The 25,954-nt window shown below is 32.5% G+C and overlaps 1 protein-coding gene and 2 pseudogenes across 2 annotated transcripts; 2 read left to right on the top strand and 1 right to left on the bottom strand.

Moving 5' to 3' along the window:
• Nucleotides 1-350: 350 nt before the first annotated feature.
• LOC120133495 lies at nucleotides 351-1,747 on the top strand (annotated as a pseudogene).
• Nucleotides 1,748-5,733: 3,986 nt separating this feature from the next.
• Nucleotides 5,734-8,786, top strand: LOC120133411. Of its 2 annotated transcripts, none has more exons than XM_039150002.1 (4): nucleotides 5,734-6,048; nucleotides 6,612-7,396; nucleotides 7,495-7,593; nucleotides 8,286-8,786. In XM_039150002.1, the coding sequence occupies exons 1-3, from the start codon at nucleotides 5,955-5,957 to the stop codon at nucleotides 7,585-7,587; spliced, it is 972 nt and encodes a 323-aa protein (XP_039005933.1). In that variant the 5' UTR covers nucleotides 5,734-5,954; the 3' UTR covers nucleotides 7,588-7,593; nucleotides 8,286-8,786. The 2 variants fall into 2 exon arrangements, with proteins under 2 accessions (XP_039005933.1, XP_039005932.1); XM_039150001.1 differs by having other exon boundaries at nucleotides 5,743-6,048; nucleotides 8,291-8,778.
• A 149-nt stretch (nucleotides 8,787-8,935) lies between these two features.
• Nucleotides 8,936-12,399, bottom strand: LOC120133429 (annotated as a pseudogene).
• Nucleotides 12,400-25,954: the final 13,555 nt, after the last annotated feature.

The raw sequence follows: 25,954 nt of genomic DNA, 5'->3' as shown, positions 1-25,954 counted from the left end.
ACCATCTCCCTCAAAAGTTTAATTTAATATCAAACTTTTAATACATGATATACTAAATTTTACATATATTTTTTTATCAAAACAAAATTAATAATATATATAAAAATGTTTTTATATTTATCCTTACTCGGACAAGTTGTTTCTAAACTAGGTCAATTTTTTTCTATATTTGCATTTTTTTTAATAATTTAGTTTAGAACAATTATCTAAAAAAATAACATTCTACTTAACTACTAAAATCATTTGATATATTATATATTTTACGATCCATTTTAAAATACATTACATGTTGCAAAATCTATATTGAAGAAGGGAAGATTCATGTGTTCAAATTGTCATATATCAAACAACCTGTGATCAGGTCATTACCTATATATATCATAGCTCTTTCCCCCCTATGATTTCAACTACAACATTAACTCATTTCTTACTTTGAAGATGGGAAACTTGAGAGTTTCATCAGTGCTTTTGCTTTCTCTCATCGCTGCAGCTTTTGCCAATAATTTCCATCAAGATGTGGAGATAACATGGGGCGGCCGCCATGCTCGAATACTTTGTCCAGGCAACCTTCTAACACTTACCATGGACAAAACTTCCGGAGGCGCCGGTTTCAAGTCCAAGAGAGACTATCTCTTCGGAACGTTCAACATGCAAATGAGGCTCATTCCCGGCAACTCTGCCGGCACTGTCACCACCTTCTACGTGCGTTCCTCTCCTTAAATTATATATTTGCAGCTATATTCTCACATCGCAGTCGACATGCAGAGATGGACCAAAATGATTAGTGGGGCAGTTGTTATTGAAGATTTTAAATTTTCATATATTTTCTTTGTATTTTTTATTAATAATATATTTCTCTCTAACAAAAAATTCTACATTCGTCCATGTGGAACTTTGCAGCTATCTTCTGAAGGCCCATCTCACGATGAGATCGATCTTGAGTTCTTGGGTAACAAAAGTGGCTCTCCTTACACTCTTCATACTAACGTTTTCACTCAAGGAGAAGGAGGAAGAGAGGAAGGGTTCCACCTCTGGTTCGACCCAATAAAACATTTCCACACATATTCCATCGTATGGAATCCTCGAAACATCATGTAAGAATCTTCTTCGTCAGCACTTGGTCTTTTCTTTTCTCAGATACTTTCAATAACCATATTTTTGTTTTTTCATTTGGTTCCGATGATTCAGAATCTTGGTAGATAACGTTCCGATAAGAGTGTTTAGCAACGAAGAGTCCATTGGAGTTCCGTACCCCCAATAAGCAGAGAATGAAGGTGTACGCCAGCTTGTGGGACGCCGATGATTGGGAGACGAGAGGTGGGAGAGTGAAAACCGATTGGTCCAAGGCTCCTTTCGTCGCTTATTACAGAAACTTGATCGCTAAAAGTGATTGGGGAATGCAAGGGCTTAATGCTCGCGGCAAAAAAACTACTGAGTTGGGTAAGGAAACGTTGCAGAATTTACTACTACTGCAATTATCTGAAACGGAACCAGCAGCATGGAAATGGCCGCCGCCGCCGTCCAGAGTGCAAGGCGTCCATCGGTAACCATGCAGTAGGAGAGGAGGGTATTTAATGTTTGAAAGATATTTAAGTCTGTATCTGCGGTGGCTTTGCCTTTTCAATATAATATCAAATATCAGCAACCTGTAGTTGTAGGGAATAGTCTTTATCGTTGTTGGATCGCCATGTCAATCCTGTGAGCCTCTTTGGGTCATAAAATAAAAAAGTGTTGTTATCCCTCTTATATTAATGAGAGTTGGCTTTATAAATTAATTTAACATTATTTTAATAAATGATATTGATAAATTTATAGAATGGAGAATAATTATGTATTTTATACATTAAATCGTACATTGTATGAAATTTTATACTCAAATTAAATGTTTAAATTATTTATATGTAGACAATAAAATCGTTTGGTTTGTATCTAGGTTAAACATTATTTTTATTTATTTATTGATAAATCTGAAGTAAGTTTCAGGTAGTATTTGTTTAAGAATATTCTCAATCATTTGATATTAAACGCTCGTATTACTGTTATTTCTAGTGTTTGAACTCGAGACTTTAAAAAATATTAATAATTCATTCACCACCGAGACTATAGGGTTGTTGCTAGGTTGAACATCAAAAAATATAGAAAGGATCTATACTTGTTTATGGGGAGGAGACAATTACTGGAAATTTATTTTCCTTTCCCATCATCATTTTTGGCATGGTTGGGAATGATAAAAAGATTAAATTATTTATTTATTTAATATTAAACAACGAAGGTAAGGTAAAAATGGTTATGAAATTATCTTTAAATGATATTTTTAAATATTAAACTTTTAGAATTTATGAAATAAATATATTTCTTATATTTACTATAAATATTATTAACTTATTTTTATATGTTAAATTATATATTATGTATAATATATATATTTAAATATTTTTAATTTTTAAGTAATTTATACTTTATTATTTTATAGTTTGAGATATATTTTAATTTTTTATTTTTAATAGTGCTTTTTACTATTTTACATTTTAATTTTAATTTTTAAGAAATTTTATATTCAATTTTTTTAATATTCAAATATTTTTTATATTTTAAATTTAAAATAATAATAATTATTATATAAAATTAAATAAACTCTTTAACTTAAAAAATAATAATTTGATCCTCAAATTTGATTAAAAAATTAATTTATTATGTCATCAATCATTAAAGACCGTCGCATCAACACGTGAACTATCATTATAACATCATCACGGCCAATATTTAATTTTGCTGATGAAAAGATCAAATTGTTTTTATAATTTAAAGATTGCATTAAATATTAAAAAAAAATAAATATCACAATAGTTTTCTTTGTTTGAGGACTTTAAATATAAGAATGAACTACACGTCTAATATTTAAACTATTACTTTTGTTCTGTTTTAGCATTTAAATTTTATTATTTTAAAATCATATATAATATTTAGTTTAGGTTTCATTATGGCACCATACCGTTAAAAATTTTAACATAAAAATGTCACGCACAGTAGTTCTATTAAGTTTTTAATGACATGTATCAAAATGAAACTTAAACTAAATATTAGGTATGGTTTTGAAAAAAAATAAAGTTTAGGTGATAAAATGGAACAAAAGTAATAGTCTAGATACTAAACATGTAATTTACTCTAAATGTAATTAAGTTTATATTTTTGAAACCAAACCACTATAGAGCAGGAAATTAAAAACTCAGATCCCCCTTTCCTATCTGAACCCAAATCAACCAACACTATTTTGGTGGGTTGCCGACTGAAAACCCAATTAGATTAAATCCCAAAAGCCACGTGACCACTAAAAACTAGGTAATATATATATGTTTACAATAATTATATTAAATATATACATAAAATATTGTAGTAATTATTCAAATAAAAAAATTTAATCATAAATCTAACTTTGTTCTCAATTTTGATTTTCTCATTCATAAAATTCACTAAACTATTAAAATATGGAAACTATAAAATTAATTAAGATAAAAATTTATTGAACTTAAATATTTTAATTATTTTTACTTATTAAAATTTATTTTAAAAAAAGTTAATATGTTTAAAAATATAAACTATAAATGATTGAGAGTTTATCTTTAAACAAATATTGTTTTGTACATCCTCTATATTAATAAAAAATACAAGTACAAGTACACATATTTCAAATATATTTAAATATAGGATAAACTACACTAATGACCACTTAACTATTGGTAGATTTCATTTTGACCATTGATGTTTCGATTTAATCAATCAAACCACTTAACTATTTAAATGCTTCAATCAAGTCACATGTCGTTAGCATTTAATGGAGTAAGTAGTGTGACAGCTTAAAAATTTTGGTATAATTACACAACCAGGTGGTATCATGTGTCATGGCACGTGTCATCATTCGATTGGAGGACTGAGTGGCAAGGGAATCAAACCAAGGACCCCTTGGGTGATGTAACATGGACCAATTGTGTAATTATATCAAAATATTTTAACTTTCACATCACTTGGTCCATTAAATGTTAACGGTAGATGGCTTGCTTAAATAATTTAAATAGTTGGGTAGCCTAATTGATCAAATCAAAATATTTATGATCAAAATGAAATCTAATAATGGTTAAATAGTCATCATTGTAGTTTACTCTTAAATATATATATTTGAAGCCATTTTCATCTTTCAAATATAAGCATAAATGGACCCCATCAATCCAAATTATTTCATAAATAATCCACGTTTTAAAGACAACGCCATCCCGTTCACACTTCACACACCAAAAATCATAAAAGAAAGCAAAATCAAATAGTTATTCATGAACGGTTAAGCGTACCGTTTAGCTTAAAAGGCCGATTAATTGTTATAACGGTTATGAGATTTTTTTAATTGAAACTTAACCATTAAGAAACGGTTAACTGTTAACGGTTAACTATTATTAACGGTTCGGTTATAAGTTTAACCTACGATTAATCTATTACAATTATTTATCAAAAATTTTCATAATTCATACTACAAAAAAAATATAACTTAACACATACTTACACCGATATAAATGAATAAAATAAAAAGTGTAGCACTTAATGCATACTTACATCTGTGTAATTATATACTTCTCAAAATATCTTAGTATCTAACAATAAACACGTAATTATATTATTGTAAGAATATTTATATATTTTCAAAGAAATAAAAATTAAAAATGATATATATATATATATTAAATTATTTGTATACAAAATTTATTATATATATATAAATTATAAATAATAGAAAATTATATTAAGTTATTTTTGTAAAAATCTAATAAATTAGAAATATATAATTATAAATTTAATTTCTTAATGGTTAACCGTTCAAAACTTATAACCGTAACTTTAACTGTTAACCATCAATTTTAACAGTTCGATTAACTAAAACAGTTTAATATTAACAGTTCAATTAATTAATATATTAAATGTAACGATTATACCGGTTAACAGTTACGGTTAACGATTCCAGATTCTTTGAACACCTCTACCAAATAGTAGCTATTACATTGACAACAAAATAAATACTACGTGGCTATAATAAACAAATGAATAATAATGTAAAAATGGTAAAATCATAGTGTATTATTTTATTAAGTCACTAATTATTAAAAGTTATTAAATGATCTTCTGGTTATAGACTGTTATTTTGTTGAATGTTTAAATTATTAAAAGTTATAAAATGATCACTCGACTATTCATATGTTCTAAACTTATTTTTTTTCATTTAAAAATTGACTATTGTATGAGTTGAATGTTAACCTACTGGCTGAGACATAATAGAAATCATATTTTAATAATATCTATTAGCATCGTCATTGTTTTCGAGCACACGACATAATGTACATGAAGAATTGATCCATAAAATACAACACAAATGATTATGAGATTAGATTTTATCATTTTATAATTAATAGATTAATATTCAGTCTGGACAATCATCAACTTTTTAATATAAAAAATGAGTTTATAACATATAAATATTCATGTAATTTTTTATAATTAGAGAATTAAAAAAAATAACATTCTATAATTATAATTTTTTTTTATAAATTTTAATAATAAAGATATTTAATAAAATAATATATTATAATCGATAATCATATATATATATATAACATGCTATTGCCGTCAGACAATGCAAAGAGCGTTTTTTGAACGAGAATCTTGCATTCTACCGACTAATGACGCTATGGCTTTTGCTACAACTTCTTTGTCTTATTTCTGAAACTATAGCTACTAAATATTAGTATATTTAAGTAATTATACAGCTAGTATTTGCCAGTAAATGAGAGGGCCAAATAGATAAGTAGAGAGACAGGCTATGTGAGAGAGAAAGAAGGGGAGATTAGGGGACACCACACACGTTCTGTGAAGGAGAAAAAGGAGAGAAAAAGAGAGAAGGGGAATCTTCAATCATGCCATCAGGTTCAAAGAAGAGAAAGGCTGCCAAGAAAAAGAAGGAACAAGCTGCCAACAACATCAATTCATCACCTAAAAACATCCCACATGGTACTTTACTTTGCTTTTTTCATTAATTTTTTTGGTTGGGGGTGGAGTTTCATGATGGGTTCTTTTGCTTGTTATCCATATACCGATGTACTCAGTTCTTGAATTACTGTTTTTTTGGAGATTTATAGTTGGAGTAATCAGCTTGGTTTGAATGTTTAATAGCTAATAGTATTAATTTTCTATTTCATACCCTTAATTAATTGGTTTGGTCGCTTTTCATTGGGATTGTCATTCTTTAATCACAACTGTTTCTATAAATTTTCTTTTTCTTCTTTCCCTTTTTTAGATTTTCTTGTTTTACTTTGTTTTTTACTTGATTTTAACCTGAATTGTTGCTATTAATAAATTGGATTCCAGGATTCCAGGATTCTTGTCTGTCCATTTCTTAAGTTATAGACCGGTGCCTTTTAATATTGGTTTTAGTTGCTCTGTTTTCTTTGCTTAATAAAATTTAAATTTCTTCACTCAATTTTCTATTGTGTTTATTTGAGTCATCACTAGAGGAGACTGGTTAACTTTTGCTCAGTGATTAGATCTATTTTGATTTTATCAAATGGTGATAGGAAATGAGGATCCAAGAAGCCAAGATGAAAGGGAAAGTGATGACGGTGATGTTGGTTCCCCTGCATCTCAGGGTGACCACAATCACCAGCATCCATTCAATCAGAGGGAAGTAGGGAAAAGGCAGCATTCACCTATTCAATCACATGCAGCCGAGGAGAAGTCTGCGGAATGGGCCATTGGGGACGCGGAAAACACGGTGATATCAGGATCGGATGATGTTGTTGCTGTTAAAATTGAAAGGGAGTCGGGTCCTAAGGAGAATTTTGAGAGCACACTTGTCACCATTCAGCACATCGAGCATGATAAGAGCTCTAGTAGCAGTAGTAGCAGTTCTGATGATGAATCTCAAGCCTCTGAGAAGAAGTCAAAAGATGAAGCCTATAATTTTGGTTCTGAAGTGACTGCATATGGCAATGACGATAAGCCTATTAATATTATGTCTGAAGAATTCCTGAAGATTGTTGAAAATGAAGCAGCCAGAAATGTTGACAGTAATTCTGCTGCGGGAACTGCCGATGTTGACAATTTGGTAAAAACTGCCGTATCTGTGCAAGAGGAATTGGATCACGCTACAGAAGTTTCTGCAAACAAATCAGTGCCTGATGTTGAGCCAGGGTTGAAGAGAATTGAAGAGAAGTTATTGCCCTCCTCAAATGGAGTCTCTAGGTTTGAATTGCGAGAAAATGAAGGAAAATTTTCCTCATCCTCCGTTACTTCTGCTGAAAGTAGTACTGTGGTGGACAAAACTCAACATTCTGAATCTCATGACCATTCCGAAAAGCAGGTATATATGACCCCTTTTCCCCAAAGTTGTGGGTTTGACATTCCTTATGTAAGTTGACTTACAAGGTTTAGTTGTTTGTTTGTTGAATTGGTTCACAGCCTGTTGTTGCTTCGACTCCACCCATGGTGCAAAGAACCTCAGTGTTAAGTTGCTGTGGATTGTTTGATGTTTTCACAGGTTCTGGAAGATAATTGCAGGTCTGGGTTATCCATTGAGCTTCAGAATGTGTAGTACTTCCCTTTATAATTTACGGTACTGCATATTAAGATATGCCGGATTGCTCATATCCTCTGTGCATGCAAATACTAAGATTATATAACTGCAACTTGATATCTGGAACTTAATGTTTGTTAGCTATCTGGTTTTCTTTTGCTATCTTCAGTGGCCTTGACTTTACTGTCCTTTTTTGTTCCTTCACTGTTGAACTAAATAGACTCAGTGAATGATGAAAGGGCACTATGTAGCATGTTCAATTATCTCTTTGGTAGGTTCAAAAAAAATTTATCTCTTTGGTTGATTTTGTTGTACCAAATAGACTCAGTGAATGATGAAAGGCCACTTGGTAGCATGTTCAATTATCTCTTTGGTTGGTTTTGTTGTATAGTAAATATTTGTCTGAATAATATTTTTATTTTCTTCACATATCCTCTACAGAACTTGGTAAATTTTTGCTTGCACAATGCCTGGACGCTATGTGTGAATCGATTGCCTCCCTATTCATTAATGTTCATCTTCCTAAGGGCAATTGTATTTTCACCTCACCTCCATTTCCAATCTGAGTTCAAATTTTAATGATTGGGATGTCTATATGAAGATAGTCTTCCTTCCAGTTTCTAGTGTCTAATTATACACTAGCTGGATCTTGTCTGATACACTGTTTTCTTTTTAATGCAGAACCATATGTCCATGGGGGTTTGGTAGACAAGCAGTTCATCAAAGTCGCATGGTTTTGGTTTCTATACATCTATTTCATTTCAACGCTCAATGATATCTTAAAACAGAAATGTGCAGCAGACCTAGCTAGAGAAACAGTTGTCCGTTTTGTGGTACTGATACTGTGGATGCAGATAGTCGCTAGTTCGTTCCTTGCTTTGAGTATATTCTTTTTTGGCACTTTTGCAGCCTAGTTTCTTAGCTAGATTTGTGTTGTATCTAGTTCTTCTTTCCAGGTTGCATGTACTAGTTTCCTCAAGTATACCAGGGTTTTTTAGTGTAATCTAAACATAGTTGCTATGTCGGTGTCGGTATCGTGAATTTTTAATCTGTTTCAGCAAATTTATAGTTGTGTTTCTTTGCCAAAACATATAATAGGTTTCAAATTACTGCTTTATAATCATGGATTGTACATGATTGAAGATTTGTTTCCTGAGTTTTGCATTCATGAACTAATACATTGGTGTGGCAGGTTTTTTTATTAGTGCTGCTTCAAGGAGAAATTTTATAACCACTGCTTGGTTTTGAAACCTATAACCAAGCCGTTTTTCTTGATCGATATAAAATGAAGACGCAATCACAGAGCCTTTGATCATGTTTTCAGCTTTATGCGCCACCGTGAATTGCTGCTATGTAGAAAAGTTGTGTATCTGTAAGGATGATTATAAATGCTTCCATTGTTCTCTGTAAAAGAAGAGATGATTCACGTTTGTCAATAAACATAACTTGAAGAGTTTGACTCAGTTGAGAACCGAATAAGTGCTGAATTTCGTTTTGTACCAGACGAGTATTTTTGACTTGGAACTCAATTTCTTTGCATGCATGTAACCCCTAGACTCGACCTATGCGTTACGATTAGATCTAGTGAATTATAGTAAAATTTTTCAAAACGTTCTTCAATAATTTAAATCCATATTATAAATAACATCTTTAGAAACATAGTTAATAACGATAAAATTCAAACGAGTAAATATAAAACTATAAGTGAATGAGTAAAATAAAATGTCTTAATTAGCATCGCAGTAAATCTAACATCAATAGCAAAAGGTAAAACAAATATTTCAAAATATAGATACATGTCACCGAAAATAAAGGTAGTTCGGAAGATAAAAACATTACAACAAAATGTATTGTACAAAATGTGTCGATCCTGTAAGTGTCAGGTCCAAGGCACCTATCCAAAAGTATCTGAAAGGGGAAAAGTTTGGAAAAGTGAGCTAGGGAGCTAAGAGTGTTCCAACAGTGTAGAAATAAAACATACAGTTAAGTTTCCAAAATTAGTTCATTTTGTAGGAAAGAAAACGACTGTAAAGTTTTTAGTTTAAAACATATAATCACCCTCTAATCGAACACCATAGAAATGCATCCATAAGGACTTAACCTAGGCCCAAAAGGCGTAAGAGCCAACCTAAGGGAGCACATTGGGTTTGTAAGGTATTACCCTAGCCGAAGCGTAGGAGTCCACCTGAGGGGAGTATCCTCATGTCCATAAGGACTTACCAAATGCACAAAACAAAGGAGCCACCCTAAGACCCTAAAGGAGTACCTTAGGGTCCATAAAGTCTTACCACTAGGCCTATTAGGCCCAAGATCCCACTCAAGGGTCGCCTTAGGTCCATAAGGAATTACCAGCTTGATCGGAGTTGAACCTGTAGAGACTTCATACCAGATCCCAGAGTACCCTGAAGAAAGTAATTTTCAAACAGTGAATAATCGTAGCAAGAAATCATAATTCATACATATATTTATTTACTAGTAAAAGCAGTAATCATAGAACATGTGTCAAGCAAGCATGATTTAAAATACAGTAAATCAAGAGTCAGACTTCAAACCAGGTAAATCATACAGTAGTCAAATCAGATCAACATTACAGTTCAAATCAAAGAAAACAGTCATGTGCACATGACACTTCAAGCAGATATTTAAAAACATGTATATGACACACAAGGAATACACCTTGCAAAAAGAATCAGTCCGAGATATCTATTGAACACCAACTTCACTACGCTCTTCAATTATATGGGAACCTAGATCATTACATAACATAATTACTACCAGAGCAAATTTCTAAACGATGTATTAAACAGGTTTACAAAACCATATAAGTAATCACGGGTTCTCGTGGACGAGAAGATTGGGAGAAACCGGGTCGAATAGACGAACGATTGGGAGAATCATGGGTACCTTAATTAAACAATATCACAAGTCAGTTATCAACCTTTAATTAATTGCACTTAATCAAATCTCTTAAGTGAATATGCATGCATGTTCAAGTTTTACGGGTCAATTTGGAAGCTTTCAAGTTAGAATATGATAAAATGGACTTCGAATTCGGACTCGGGATGTAGAAAAAACATAAAATATAACTTTTTTAAAATTTTGACTTTTTGGTCAAAGTTAACGATCAAACGGGTCAATGGTCAAAGTTAAAGTTAAAGTCCACGGGTCTGGTAAACGGGCAGGTCAACGATTAGGGTCAAAGTCAACGGGTCAGACCGATTTGGGTTGACTCGGGCTGGTTCGGGTTGACTCGATTTAGTCCGAGTTAACTCAGACCGGTTCTAGGAGGTTCCATGAGCAGGGGAGCCATACGTGCACGCCCCACGCCCACGCGGGGGCGCGTGGTGGCATGTGGCGACAGTGACGGGGTCGGGGGTGACAGTCGATTGCTCTGGGAGCATCCAAACACCATGACAAAGCCATATCAATGCACAAATCAAGCTAAACTCATCAAAATCGAAAGAAAAAGGCTGAAACTCTTACTTCGACGGCGGATGGACGAAACCGGACAGTTAAAATCAATACATGTAAAGTTTTGATCGGAACCACCTGGGGAGTACAACGGTGGCTGGCGTGAGGCAAGCATGCGGCTGGAATGGTTGAAATCGAGAAAAAAAAATCAACGCGTGACCTAGGTTTATTCGGTGAACTTCAAACGACTCCCCCACGGCTAATGGCGACGGCTAACAAAGATCGTCCATGGGGATTTTAGTCGGACGGTGACGACGCTTCGATTGATGTAAGCGATGTTAGCCACCGGTGGACGGTGGCAGAGATCGACAACGGAGAGACTCGAACGATTTCCTTGCGATTCAGGCACAACAACAGTCAATTTTGGGTGGTTTGACAATCGGGGTAGGGTCGCGTGTCGGCGCATGATAGCGGCAGTAGCCTCTATAGACGGCCGAAGTATGGTGAAGGTGGGGGAGGGGGCTTTGTTTTTGAGGAAAATGGTTTTTTTAATCTGATTGGGAGATGGTTAGGTATTTACAATCTGACCAAAATATTATTAAAAATTATTTTAATTATTTAAAACATCAACAAGAGCCTAGCCTATTTGTCTAAGGCTTAGTTATCTAATGGTCATGGGTTCAAACCAACTCAGCCACCATTTTTCCTTTTTTTTCCCCTCTACCGACTAGCAAATAGAGAAATTCAGAGCTGAGTCTTTGAACTTCCTTGATATTTGAAACTAGCCCATAACTTTCAGAAACTTGTAGTTTAGTCCATAAAATCAATTAATTAAATTTAATAAGTTTTAAATTGAAATTGGGGGTGTGACAATGCAAATCTGCCAAAGAAAATTTTCAAGTTAGTTTGGAAACAAAGCACGTGTGTGCAGATGCCAGAGTTAAGAGGCTGACCCCAAGGCAAGTAAAGTAAGAGTCCAAGCAACGCCAGCGACTGAAGCTGCCGATGGCAAGCTACTGCCATGCCATGAACGGATATGTTTGATACCGGTGATTACTGATGCTACACCGACAACCCCGGCTAACTAAGCAAATGTCACAAAGAATCCGGTGGCAGAATTTCCCATGGGGAAGTAAATGGGTCAGAAATGCGCAGGAAGCTCGAAGCCAGGTCCTGCAAGTGTCACATAAAGAATCCGTCTAAATTAAAGCCTTAAACATACATTATAGGCAAATAGTTGAAAGGTGACGTACCGATGATAAAACCGTTATCAATAGCTTTATTGACGGCCCATGAACCAATCCCCAAACAATGGCATACATGCAGAAATTAAGGAACAAAAGCAGAGAAGCAACGGGTTTCATTTGAGCATTGGCCATCGCCTATTTTTGTCAGATTATCTTAAGACAAAAACCTGTTGAAAGAAGAAACTAAAAGATGCAATGCTAGAAAGAATATAGCAGGTACACGTGATTCGTGAATTTTGGATGAATAATATATATGTCATCAAAATGATGTGTTTGGTTCTTTTCTTGCAAGGCTAGCTGCGTGGTAGGGTTGTAAAGAGCATGCTTCATGATCAAGGCAGGGCAAACCTTCAAAACAAACACCTAGGTTCTTGCTTGCTTTCGAAAGTTCTTGAAGTGGTAAGTTGTTGGTGGGAGGAAATGGGTTATTCCTTGTTTCTTTGCCAGTTGATAAGGGGGCGATTAGAAGATTATCCGGAGACATTCGATGGTTAGTATCATCTCATTTCTTAATGAAAAAAATTTCTTTATACAGTATCAAACCAAGTTAAATTGTTTAAGCTAATGTTAATAATAAAGATTTTTAGATGTAAATTAACAAATATAAAAAAAATTCTCTTTTTAATGGGTCGCTAATGATTTAATAGACAAAAAATGTTAACTATTTAAACATGCGAATGATGATCAAAATGTTTGCTTTGAATGTTTGACTCTTGAACATCATGAGACGGACAGTAATTCAAAAATTTCTCTTTCTTGACCAGTTTTGAGCTTTTTAGGATCTTAGGTTTCTCATCTTCAAAACATAGCAATCCTTTTGTTATAAGATCTTGGACCTTTAAATTCACAATCCTACAATTATCCGTAGAGTGGCTAAACTCTCCAGAATGATAATTGCATGAATTCTTGACACCCTGCCAATATGGACGCAAATAAGTATTAAGCCTTGGAGGAATTGGTGTTATGAGGTCATTTTCAAAAAGAAATGGTAATAAATCTGAATATGAGATTGGAATTGGAATGAGAGGTATCATTTTCTTTTTGCCTTTCTTAGCTTTGTTCAATGGCTTTTGAACCTCTTTTATGCTTCGCTTTAGCTTGATCTTTGTCTCCTTTTCTGGGAGCTTTATTGGATTTCCACATCTCTTGACGAGTTCTTGGTCATTTGTTTCTATTGCATCAGCTACATCATTCATAATCCCATTCAAATCTTTCACAACAGGATCCTCTAAGGGTTTCTCTCCATGGATCACAATACTCACCATATCCATTAGTTTTGTCATTTGCTCTGTTGAATTATCTTGGAATTTTTTTGCTTGATCCATTTGTTCACCCTGGAACTTTTTTACTTGATTAATCATATTTTGTTGAGTCTTGATAAGTTGCGCTTGTAGTTTCTCGATTCTACCACCCCTTGCTAAAATCTCATTCATAGCTATTATCCCTCTTTAGGAAGACCAAGTTAGCTCCACTTTGATTTCAAAAATTCTGTCATGGAATTCTCCACGAATTATTCCACGTTGTTATGATTGAATGTATATAAAATAGTTTGAAATAAAATGTAAAAATGAAAATGTAAATACAAACGTAAAAATGAAAAAAAATACAAAATGCAAATGCAAATGCAAATGTAAATATGTGAATGTAACAATAAAAATGCAAATTGTACAATACAAAAGTAAACATAAAGTATAAATGAAAATGCAAAGATGCAAAGTGCAAATGCATGTATGAAAAGGTGTTACTCAAGAGTGATCATCTTAGAACAGATTTCATTGAACACAAAAGTTTCTGTGCATCAAACAAAACTTTTACATGTAGGGGACAGCTTTCAGTTCTAACTTTAACAAAACTTTACATATAGGGGATAACTTTCCTTCCTAACTTCTCTAAAGCCAAGTTAGTTTCCATTCATGCTCAAAAGTTGAGTTATCAGTCTGCTTCAATTCCTTGTAAAGTTAGCTAAGTCTATCAACTTATCGGTCATATTGTTTGTCGGGACTGCGGCTTCTTCCATGCTATTCTCTTTTTTCTTCATCTTCTATGTCAATTCTCGGAGTTGCTCATTTTTCCTAGTAAGAGAACCTTTGTGTTCAAGAAGTTCTTGGACAATATCTTCGTATATGTTGCAGTTCTTTTTCAGCTTGGTGACCCCTGTTATCTACTCTCCTGGGGTATTTCCTATGCAAGTATTTTGAAAGGTTTGACTGATCTTTTGGAAATCTTCATGCATGGTTTCCACTTCTGTGCTCAATTTCTTGTTTTGGTCCTTCAAGCCCTTCAAATAACATGCTTGAGCTTCATAAAAACCTCCTCTACTCTGAATGCCCTGACTAATGCTCTTACCATAGTCTGTTTTTGGTATCAATCTGGCAGGATCTTGGTGGAGTACTTTTAGTATTAATATAACAGGATCTCTATGTGTATTGCTTGTTTCTATCCTCGGAGTTTCCTCAGGATGTCTTTCCTTGGCCGCATCATATTTTGTTTGATCATAAAACTTTTTGTCCATTTACGATTTCTTTCCAATTTGATGAACAGTCTTTCAAGTCAACACCTTTTAGTTATGCTATGATCATGCAATACAAACAAAAGAAATTAATATAAACAGGTTAAAGCAAAACAAAATGTATGAAAAATAAAAAGGAAAAAGGAAAAAATAAATTGGTTAGTACCAATTAATGGAAAGAAAAATTTTATCTATCAAGGTATAAATCCTAACTTCATGCTTTCTAGTTCCATGCTTTGTTTGGAAAAATTAACCTAACCGCATGATTTCTAGTTCGCATGCATTTATTCAGGAAAAATAAAATAAAATAAATTAAAAGCTAGAGTTTATTTCTCATTTATGTATACCTACGGACAGAGTTTCAGTACTGTCTTAGATCAAGAGAATTTCTAGGGTTTATTATATGTAGGGTTTCAGTTCTAGGAGTAAAGGGACTCGAACTGTCCTTTGTTGGTGCTCCCTTAGGCTGTCAAACCCTCAATTATAGTCCATCACAGACTAAAGTGGATCGAATTCAATTCGAGGGGACACATTTCCCTATGCCTGACACGGATAATAAATTCTCACGAAGACATAGAGCATATGAATCCCGAAAGTTACTTGCTAGGTCTGACACGGAGAATAAATTCTCACGAAGACGTCACTTTCACTCCACTTAAAAGGGACCAACTTAATTATAAAGCTTTATGTTATGCAATGCAATGTGTTGTATGTGAAAAGAAATATTCAAACCTCTGACAAACAAGTAAAAAATGAAATTTAAGACCTTTAAATAAAATAAAAACAATCATAAAGAAGAATATATAAAATATTTTAAAATAATAAGTAAAAAAAATTTGAAAGAAAAGAATTATAAACTAAATATATGAATTTTTAATTTCTAATTAATAGAGATAATTTGTAATTGATTTTAACGTTTGACCGGTCCCTAGCGGAGTCGCCAAGCTGTCGTAACCGGTTTTCGCCCGAGCACGAATTTTTACTTGGCAGAGAAAATAAATGATTTTGATTTAGAATATTTTAGGAGTCGCCATTGACCTTTTTGGTTTAGGTAGGTCAAATACCTAAAAATAATCTTTTAAAATAGTTTTTAAGAAAACATAATTTAAAAGATAAAATGATATGCGTTTAACCAAAAATTTATTCTTTTTAATAATAAAAAGAGATTCGTGGTCGATTACGTTTGGGGAAGGATTAACACCCCAAGACGCCCAAGATTGGTACTTTATTAATTATAAATTGTCTTTATTATTATAAATTTAAAAATTCAAAAATATATTTAATTTATAATTCTATTATTTCAAATTTATTAATATAAGAAAATCTATTAATTTATATATATAAATAAGATATTTATTTATTTAGAAATATCAGAAAATGGCTTATAGGTGCTTTAAGGCAGCTCTTTTCTTAATATAAAAGATAAATAAATATAAAACATTTATTTAAAAATAGATATAGTTTATAAAAGTAATACATTTATTTATTTAAGAATATCAGAAAATGGACATCCAGTTGCTTTAAGACTTCCGTTTCTTAATATTGAAAAATAAATATATATTTAAAATATAATTATTTTTCATAGAAAATAATTTAAATAATATGTATTTTCTGGTTTTTATAATAAGATATTTATTTAATTTTTAAAATACCAGAATAGGACATCTAGATGCTTTAAGACTGTCATTTTCTTCGATATTTGAAAAATAAATAAATATTATTAATTAAACAATATATATATATATATATATATATATATATATATATGACTAATATAATAATAAAATAATAATTAAAGTAATCATTTAAACATATTGGAATTGAAATGATAATAATACAAATTAAATTGCAATTAAATAGTGACTAAAACATATAAAATTAAAGTAATAGGATTAAAATATAAAATATTGAAATTTACAGCCCTTATTTATAGTATTATAAAAATATAATTACTAATGGTGTAATTAACCCTAATTATTAATAGGTGATTAAAATAATAATTATTAAAATTAAAGGCTCTAACTTGAATAATAAAAAATCAGAGTGCTAATAATGTAATTTAGCCTTATTTAATTAATTCGGTTTAAAATAATGATTACTAAACTATAAGGGACTAAATTAGGTATTTACCTAAATATATATAAATATGAGTAATGACTAAATTATAAATTAACTAAAATTATAAGGTCGAATTATAATAACCAGGAATTGCTTTTAGTGACTAAATTGAAGAATTACAGAACTATAAGGGTTGCGGAAAGGGTTTACCCTTTCTAAAATTACACATATACCCCTCCCCAAAACGACATCATTTGGAGAGGGGTATATAAACCCAAAATCTGGCCCTAAGGGCCAAGCTTCCTCATTTCTGTTTTCTCATTGTAATACCCTAAATTTTTACCAGTGACTAAAATGTAAGTTTTGAAAGTATAATAGCTAAAGTATAAACTTTGAAAAGTTTAGGACCCAAAATTTGTAATTTTTAAAAGTTATATATATTTTATGTCTGTAAATGAAAAGTTTGGATTAAAACAAAGATTTTAGTGGGGATCATACTTTTGGTACGAGAATTGTGATAAAAGTTATAAAGCAGTAAATTTCGGTATTGAAATCAGATAATCGGATCGAATCGGAATTTTACAAAATTTGAAGGATGTTATAAAATGATTGGAAATATTATTTTCATATTTTCGATCAGAGAAATTTGGCTCAGAACAGTGCAATTTTTCAGATTTGACCGAACAATGGAATTTTAGTGACTAAAATACAATTTTTGAAAATTGCATGGTAAATTCGAAAGTCAAAGTTAAGTTGTATCATCTTTGACCAAGGAATATTTTATTGGAAGATAATACAATGGCATTTGGTAATTTTCAAGATTTATTAAGGGCAACATGGTAAAGTGTATTAAATGAATTTAATATTCATTTATATTATATAATGACATGTGTATTAAGGGATAAGGTCTAGCAAATTGAAGAAAATTTTAGTTTCTTCTTTCTCCAGCAGCCGTGAGACTCAAATTACAAGGTGAGAGGATTTGCTTTTAAATTTTTGGTTCATTTTATTAGAATTTTAAGTTAGGTTATTAAAGATAAAAATAACCTACATGAATTTCTCTTTCATTTGGCATAAAAATCTTCATGTTTTATGCTCAAGTTGGTAAGATATTGATGAAGGGGAAGTGTGATTTTTATGATTAAATATCAATTCTTGATATTAGAAGTGTTGTAAGAATTGATGAAGAACCTAAGGATGCAAATTAATGAAAACAGTTTAGATTTTGAATTTGGCAGTGAGTTTGAAAATTCACCAGAAATTCTATAAAAATTATTTGGAGGTGATTTTTATATATTATGTTCTTATATCAATCTAGTTTTGTTTAAAACAAACAGGGATCAATTTCAAGGTGTATAAAAAAGATATGAATTTTTAACCGAGGAAAGGTCAGAAAAACGGGCAGCAGATTCTGCATAAAACAGATTCTGCCAGTCAACTTTGAAAATTCACCATAAATTGTACATATTGAATTAGAAGGATTTATTTATATGGATAGATTCTTATTCGAGTCTAGTTTTCAACGGAAGAAACAGAATTAAATTTCAGTGAGTGTATCAATACAAAATATTGATTCTTTAAAGGTAGTGCAAGTTGTCTGAATATGGAAACTTTAGAATTTATGTTGAAATGGATTAGAAGATGAAGAGTAATTTTTAAATGTAAAAGTATCATTTGGGTGAGTTAGAATAATTCTGGAAATTTTGGAAAGTGTGCTGATTTTTGGAGTTTAAGTATTAAGTTGGGATTGAATTTCAAGTTTATCAAGTTGTAAGGTTGAAGTATTGATTTGAACTTTTATTTTAGTTGTTGGAAATTTTATATATTTAATGAGAAATGATCATAATAGTGAAGAGCTATTATGAAATTAAAGGAAAAGTTGAGTTTAATTCTGGAAAGAATTTAAAAAATGTGGTTTGATTTTATAATTGGTAAAAGTTGAAGATCATGTTGGGAATAATTATTTGTGGAATTGAATAAGTGTTTTGAGAAATTTGAAGTTATAATGGAGTTATGAGTTAGGTTGATATCGATTTAGTTATTGATTTTATTTTATAGATTCTCAAATGTCAAAAATGAGCTTATGTTAGAACGATACTAATATGTAGTTTAAACATTTCGTGTTATAATTCGGTATTGTCATATTACAATAAAACTAGCAATCCAAACAATCTGAAAGGAAAGTACAAAGCTTGTTACTAGTATTATCGTATACAAGTTCTTAAGTGAGGCAAAGGTGAGTGTAATTTATTTAATTAATTATTTTGATCGAAGACGACTTGCGATAAGTCAACCTCACCTTGTTTATTTCAAAGATATGAATTATGTTTTGATTATGAAATTATATCCATAATTTCTTTAATAAGTTTTATGAAAGTTTTTGGACATGAACTGTCCATGTCACATTTTAAGAATGTGAATTAAATAAATTTTCGACTCTGATATGATGTTTATCAAATGGTTAAGAAATGAACTAAAAGCCCATTGTATGTTATATTGAGAGTCAAAGGTAAAATTGGCATGCCATGAGGTGGAGTGATTATCTGTTCTGATTTTGATATACTGTGGTGTACCGGAGTGTACACTAGTATATATATATATATATATTCTGATCTAAATACACTTGGTGTGCATATTGTTATTTCCGATGTGATAGCACTGTGTGTGTGCTTATCTGTTCCGACTGATGATCTGATATTTGTATTGTGCACACTCGTCTGACTCACGTATCTTATATTCTCTTAAAATATACTTTGGGCTATAAAAATGAAATAAGAAAGTTTTGAAAAGTGTCTGACTACAAAGAATTATGAACTGATTATTCTGTCTGATCTGATTATTTATGATCTTGTGAAAATTATCAGATGATTATTTACAGGTTTATTATAAAGTTCAACATGAGATATCTGGTTTGAATGTTCTGAAGAATTTCAGTCTGTTTTATTTTAATTATTTTATATATTTTGATATTTTATTTAATTATTTTCACCTTTAGTATTACTGTCTCACTAATTTCACCTTTAGTATTACTGTCTCACTAAGTTATACTTAGCGCGTGATGATTTTCATGCGTAGGTTCTAGTAATGATAAGTGCGATCAGTAAGGAGCTATCGGAGCATCTTTTGAAAAGACATACATATCATCAGTATCAGTAAGACATCTATGATGTTTCTTTTGACTTATAGTGGCATATATAATTATGTCGATAGTTTCTAATTATCGTATTTATTTTAAATAAATTGTAATAGTAAACTAGAACTATTTTAGTTTATTTTACTTAGTTTAGTTTTATTGGTAACTATGCATGACAAGAATTTATTACATTATTATGTTTTTAAAAGGTTTTACGAAAAGACATGGTTTAGTATAATTACTGAATAAATAATGAATTTATTTTCCTGTAATAAAGAAATAAATTATAATCTGAAATATACTTTAAAATAGATTTTTAAAGTTAGAACAAGAGTATTTTCAAAGAAACAAATTTTTATAGAAATTTCAGTTCAATAAATGTTTTCAGTTTGATGTGACATCTTTAACTCGTATATCGAGACATATACGGGTTAAGAGTGTTACATTTATTGGTATCAAAGCTACAGATTTAGCCGATTCTCAGCCTAAACCGAGCCTATAATATGTTGAAAATATGCACATGCCACTAGGATGTCTAAATTACTAATATGGTATGGTATGATGATTTTATTTATGATGTTGCTCTTTACTAACGCAAATTTCTGCTTTTGTTTAGATGTCGAGTTCGGAAGGCATAAGACAGGCCACCGAACAAGAGGTTCCCGAGGGAACTGGTAGTGGGAGTAGTAAGGAAGTAGAGCACATACCTCAACGTCAGGGAGAGGATGTACATCAAGGAGTACCCGCTCCAGATCAAGGAACTTTCTTACAAGCTATAGAGGCTATACTGGCTCGATATCAGTCGGCAACAACACCTCCTCTTCCTCCGCCTCCACCTCTTCCTCCAGTTTCGAGAATATCGGTTCTGAAAGAATTAAAAAGTTTAGAAGCTGTAGAGTTTAAAGGCGAAGCAAATGAAGGCCTAGTAGAAGCAGATATGTGGTTGAATGATGTGAAAACAATGTTGGACAGTCTTCACTGTTCCGATGATGAAAGATTGGAGGGAGTAGTTTCATTATTACGAGGCCAGGCTCGTATATGGTGGACGAACGTGACGACACGTGTTCCTCCAGATCAGATCATATGGCGGTTTTTCTTAGAAGCATTTCAGAAGAAATATATTGGAGAGCAGTTTATTACTCAGATGAAGCATGATTTCTTTAATATGATTCAGGGTGGTAAATTGGTGTACGAGTATGAATGTGAGTTTAATAAACTTGCTCGATATGCCTCAGAGATGATTCCCACTGAAAGAGACATATGTCAGAAATTTATTCGAGGTCTTCGTCCCAGACTCAAGGAACTTCTGTTGGCTGCGAACTTGACCACTTTTCAGGAAGTAGTGAACAAAGCAAAAGATTTGGAAATGGCACAAAATGAGAATCTTCTGATAGAGCAGAGACGACAATCTAAAAGATCTAGAGCATCATCATCTTTTCAGTCTAAAAGAGGTTGAGGTTTCGGTTATCGATATCAAAATAAAATTGAAAGTGGTGCTTCTAGTCGTAAAGGATTTGAGGCAAAAGAAAAAGGCCGACAGACTCAGATGACAGTTTCAAGAGCCAGTAGATCAGCTCGATCACAGGATCAGATATTGCCATGTCAGTAGTATTGCGGTAAAAATCACCCTGGAGTTTGCAGAATGAAGACTGGAGCTTGTTTCCGTTGTGGAGATACCAATCACTTTGTCAGAGATTGCCCTTTAATTGGGGAGAGATCAGTGCAGACATAAATTTCTGTAGCAGTATCTCAGAGAGGCGGTAAAGGTATAGGTAGAGGGAGGGGATATTCTGAGACAGCCTCCTAGTCCGACGTTCGTGCTCCAGCGAGAATTTATAACATCAAGACTAATGATGATCGTGACGACCCAGAGATCATAGCAGGTACTTTCTATCTTTATGATGAGCCTGTATTTGTTTTGATTGATCCTGGTTCTACGCTTTCCTATGTTAGTTCGGAATTAGTTAAAAATAAGAATATTCCGTTAGAACCCATCAATAGTGATATGATAGCTATAAATCCACTGGGTCATAGTGCTAGAGTTACAAGGATTAGCAGAAATTGTCCGCTAAAGATTCAAGGGGTTATATTCCCTGCGAATCTTTTGGAGTTACCGTTTGATGAGTTTGAGATTATATTGGGCATGGATTGGTTATCTCGGCATTATGGTTGGGTAGATTGTCGCATGAAGCAATTATTTATAAAGGATACAGAGGGTACCGAGATAATAGTAATTGGAGAACAAGCGGGGTCTTTGCCTAATGTAATATCAGCCTTTACGGCAATGAAAATGATGGAAAAAGGTTGCACAACTTTCTTAGCAAATGTGCTCGATACCCGGACATCTGAAATTCGATTAGAGAATATTCTGACAGTTCGAGAATTTTTAGATGTATTTCCTGATAATTTACCCGGAATACCTCCTGATTGAGAGAAATGGAGTTTAAAATTGAAGTTTTCCCGGGTACATCCCCTATTTCAATGGCTCCATATAGGATGGCTCCAACGGAACTCAGAAAACTAAAGGCGCAATTACAGGAGCTATTAGATCGAGGTTTTATTAGACCGAGTGTATCTCCTTGGGGTGCACCAGTAATTTTTGTTAAAAAGAAAGATGGCTCGATGCGATTATGAATAGATTATCGCAAACTGAATAAGGTTACGGTGCAGAATAAATACCCTCTTTCGAGGATTGATGATCTGTTTGATCAGCTCAAGGGTGCTTCAGTATTTTCGAAAATTGATCTTCGATCAGGGTATCATCAGCTAAAGATAAAAGAGAAAGATATTCCAAAGACAGCTTTCAGAACTCGATATGGTCATTATGAGTTTGTTGTGATGCCGTTTGGACTAACCAATGCTCCAGCATCATTTATGGATTTGATAAATCGAGTCTTCCAGTCATATTTGGATCAATTTGTGGTTGTGTTCATTGATGATATTTTGGTGTATTCTAAGACTATGAAAGAGCACGACACACATCTCCGTATCATACTTCAGATATTACGAGATAAAAAGTTATATGCTAAATTATCAAAATGTGAATTTTGGCTGTCAGAGGTCGCCTTTCTGGGTCACGTGATTTCAGCAGAAGGAATTAGAGTAGATCCTAAGAAAGTACAAGCGGTAGTAGAGTGGAAACCTCCGAAAAATGTTTCTGAAGTTCGAAGTTTCTTGGGGTTAGCTGGACATTATCGGAGATTTGTGAAGAATTTTTCAATAATTGCATCTCCACTTACCAAACTACTTCGAAATGATGTATCATTCGTCTGGAATGAAAAATGTCAAGAAAGTTTTGAGAACCTTAAAAAGATTCTGATTGAGGCACCGATATTAGTACAGCCAGAGTCAGGAAAAAATTTATGTAATCTACAGTGATGCATCCCATAATGGTTTGGGATGTGTTTTAATGCAAGAAGGTAAAGTGGTAGCCTATGCTTCAAGGCAGTTAAAGATGCACGAACGGAATTATCTGACACATGATTTTGAGCTAGCAGCTGTAGTGTTTGCTCTAAAAATATGGCGCCACTATTTATATAGTGAGCGATGCTATATTTATACAGATCATAAGAGTTTAAAATATTTGCTCACTCAGAAAGAGTTAAATCTAAGACAAAGAAGATGGATTGAGCTTTTCAAAGACTATGATGTGATTATTGATTATCATCCTGGGAAGGCTAATGTGGTAGCTGACGCACTTAGCCGAAAAAACCTTTGCTGTTATGAGAGCGTTAGATGCACAACTATCAATGGAAGATGATGGTGCATTGATTGCAGAATTGAGATTGAGACATGCCCCATTGGATCGTATCAAAGATCTTCAGAATAAAGATAAGAAGTGTTTAGATAGAATGAAGCAAGCAAAGAAAGAAGAAATGACAGATTTTGAAATTAAGTCTGATGGATGTTTGTATTATCGGAATCGAATTTGCATACCCGATGATGAAGAAATGAAGAAATATCTTCTTTCTGAAGCTCATTATAGTCCTTTGACTATGCATCCAGGAGGAAACAAAATGTATCAAGATTTAAAGAGTCGGTATTGGTAGGCAGGTATGAAAAGAGCTATCATTGAGTTTGTTTCTAAATGTCTAACATGTCAGCAAGTAAAAGCAGAACACCAAGTACCTTCGGGGTTGTTGCAACCTATCTCAATTCCTCGATGGAAATGGGATCGAGTTACCATGGATTTTGTGACAGGTTTACCTTTGACACCTAGTAAGAAAGATTCGATCTGGGTGATAGTGGATAGATTGACAAAGACAACACACTTTATCCCAGTTCGAGAAGATTATTCTATGAACAAGTATGTTGAGTTATATATCAGAGAAATAGTACAACTTCATGGAGTACCCATTTCGATAGTTTCCGATAGAGATCCGAGATTCACTTCGAGATTTTGGAAGTCTTTGCATGAGGCATTGGGAACCATACTAAATTTCAGCACATCTTATCATCCTCAGACATATGGTCAATCTAAAAGAACTATTTAGATACTTGAAGACATGCTAAGGGCGTGTGTTATTGATTTTAAAGGATCGTGGGAAAAGTATTTGCCTTTAGTAGAGTTTGCTTATAATAATAGATATCAATCAAGTATCAAAATGGCTCCTTTTGAAGCGTTGTATGGAAGAAAATATCAAACACCACTGAATTGATACGAATTAAAAGATCGAGATGTAATTGGTCCAGATCTAATTAAGGAGATGGAAGACAAAGTGAAAGTAATCCAAGATAATCCCAAAATAGCAGCAGATAGACAGAAATCATATGCTGATTTAAAAAGAAAATAGATGGAATATCAAGTAGGTGATAAGGTATTTCTTAAGGTGTCACCTTGGAAAAAGATTCTAAGATTTGGACGAAAAGGGAAATTGAGTCCAATATTTATCGGGCCATACGAGAATGTAAAGAGAGTTGGACCAATAGCTTATCAGTTGGTGTTACCTCCAGAGATGGACAAGATTCATAATGTATTTCATGTATCGATGCTTCGAAGATATCGATCAGATCCTTCACATGTAGTTACACGGGAGAAAATTGAGATTCATCCAGATTTATCATATGAAGAGGAACCAGTAAATATTTTAGCATATGAAGTCAAAGAACTAAGAAATAAGACGATTCCATTAGTAAAAGTTCTTTGGCGGAACCATAAAGTTGAGGAAGCAACTTGAGAACGAGAATAAGACATGAAGAAAAAGTTTCCTCATCTATTTAATTCTGATATGTAAATACATATGGAAAATTCGAGGACAAATTTTATTTAAAGGGGGAGGAATTGTAATACCCCAAATTTTGACCAGTGACTAAAATGTAAGTTTTGAAAGTATAATAGCTAAAGTATAAACTTTGAAAAGTTTAGGACCCAAAATTTGTAATTTTTAAAAGTTATATATATTTTATGCATGTAAATGAAAAGTTTGGATTAAAACAGAGATTTTAGTGGGGATCATATTTTTGGTACGGGAATTGTGATAAAAGTTATAAAGCAGTAAATTTCGGTATTGAAATCAGATAATCGGATCGAACCGGAATTTTACAAAAATTTGAAGGATGCTATAAAATGGTTGGAAATATTATTTTCATATTTTCGATCAGAGAAATTTGACTCAGAACAGTGCAATTTTTCAGATTTGACCGAACAATGGAGTTTTAGTGACTAAAATACAATTTTTGAAAATTGCATGGTCAATTTTGAAAGTCAAAGTCAAGTTGTATTATCTTTGACCAAGGAATATTTTATTGGAAGATAATACAATGGCATTTGGTAATTTTCAAGATTTATTAAGGGCAACATGGTAAAGTGTATTAAATGAATTTAATATTCATTTATATTATATAATGACATGTGTATTAAGGGATAAGGTCTAGTAAATTGAAGAAAATTTCAGTTTCTTCTTTCTCCAGCAGAGGATTTGCTTTTAAATTTTTGGTTCATTTTATTAGAATTTTAAGTTAGGTTATTAAAGATAAAATAACCTACA

Source organism: Hibiscus syriacus, unplaced genomic scaffold (genome assembly GCF_006381635.1).
Source record: "Hibiscus syriacus cultivar Baekdansim isolate YM2019G1 unplaced genomic scaffold, ASM638163v2 tig00110580_pilon, whole genome shotgun sequence".
Lineage (NCBI taxonomy): Eukaryota > Viridiplantae > Streptophyta > Magnoliopsida > Malvales > Malvaceae > Hibiscus > Hibiscus syriacus.
The sequence above is the reverse complement of the archived record's forward strand: the minus strand, read 5'-3'. Positions and strand labels throughout refer to the sequence as shown.

Excerpts from the sequence above, each read along its gene's own strand:
- LOC120133411 (XM_039150002.1), top strand. The coding sequence starts at position 5,955 with ATGCCATCAGGTTCAAAGAAGAGAAAGGCTGCCAAGAAAAAGAAGGAA. Across the intron at positions 6,049-6,611 it reads ACCTAAAAACATCCCACATG|GAAATGAGGATCCAAGAAGC; the intron begins GTACTTTACTTT and ends AAATGGTGATAG. Across the intron at positions 7,397-7,494 it reads ATGACCATTCCGAAAAGCAG|CCTGTTGTTGCTTCGACTCC; the intron begins GTATATATGACC and ends ATTGGTTCACAG.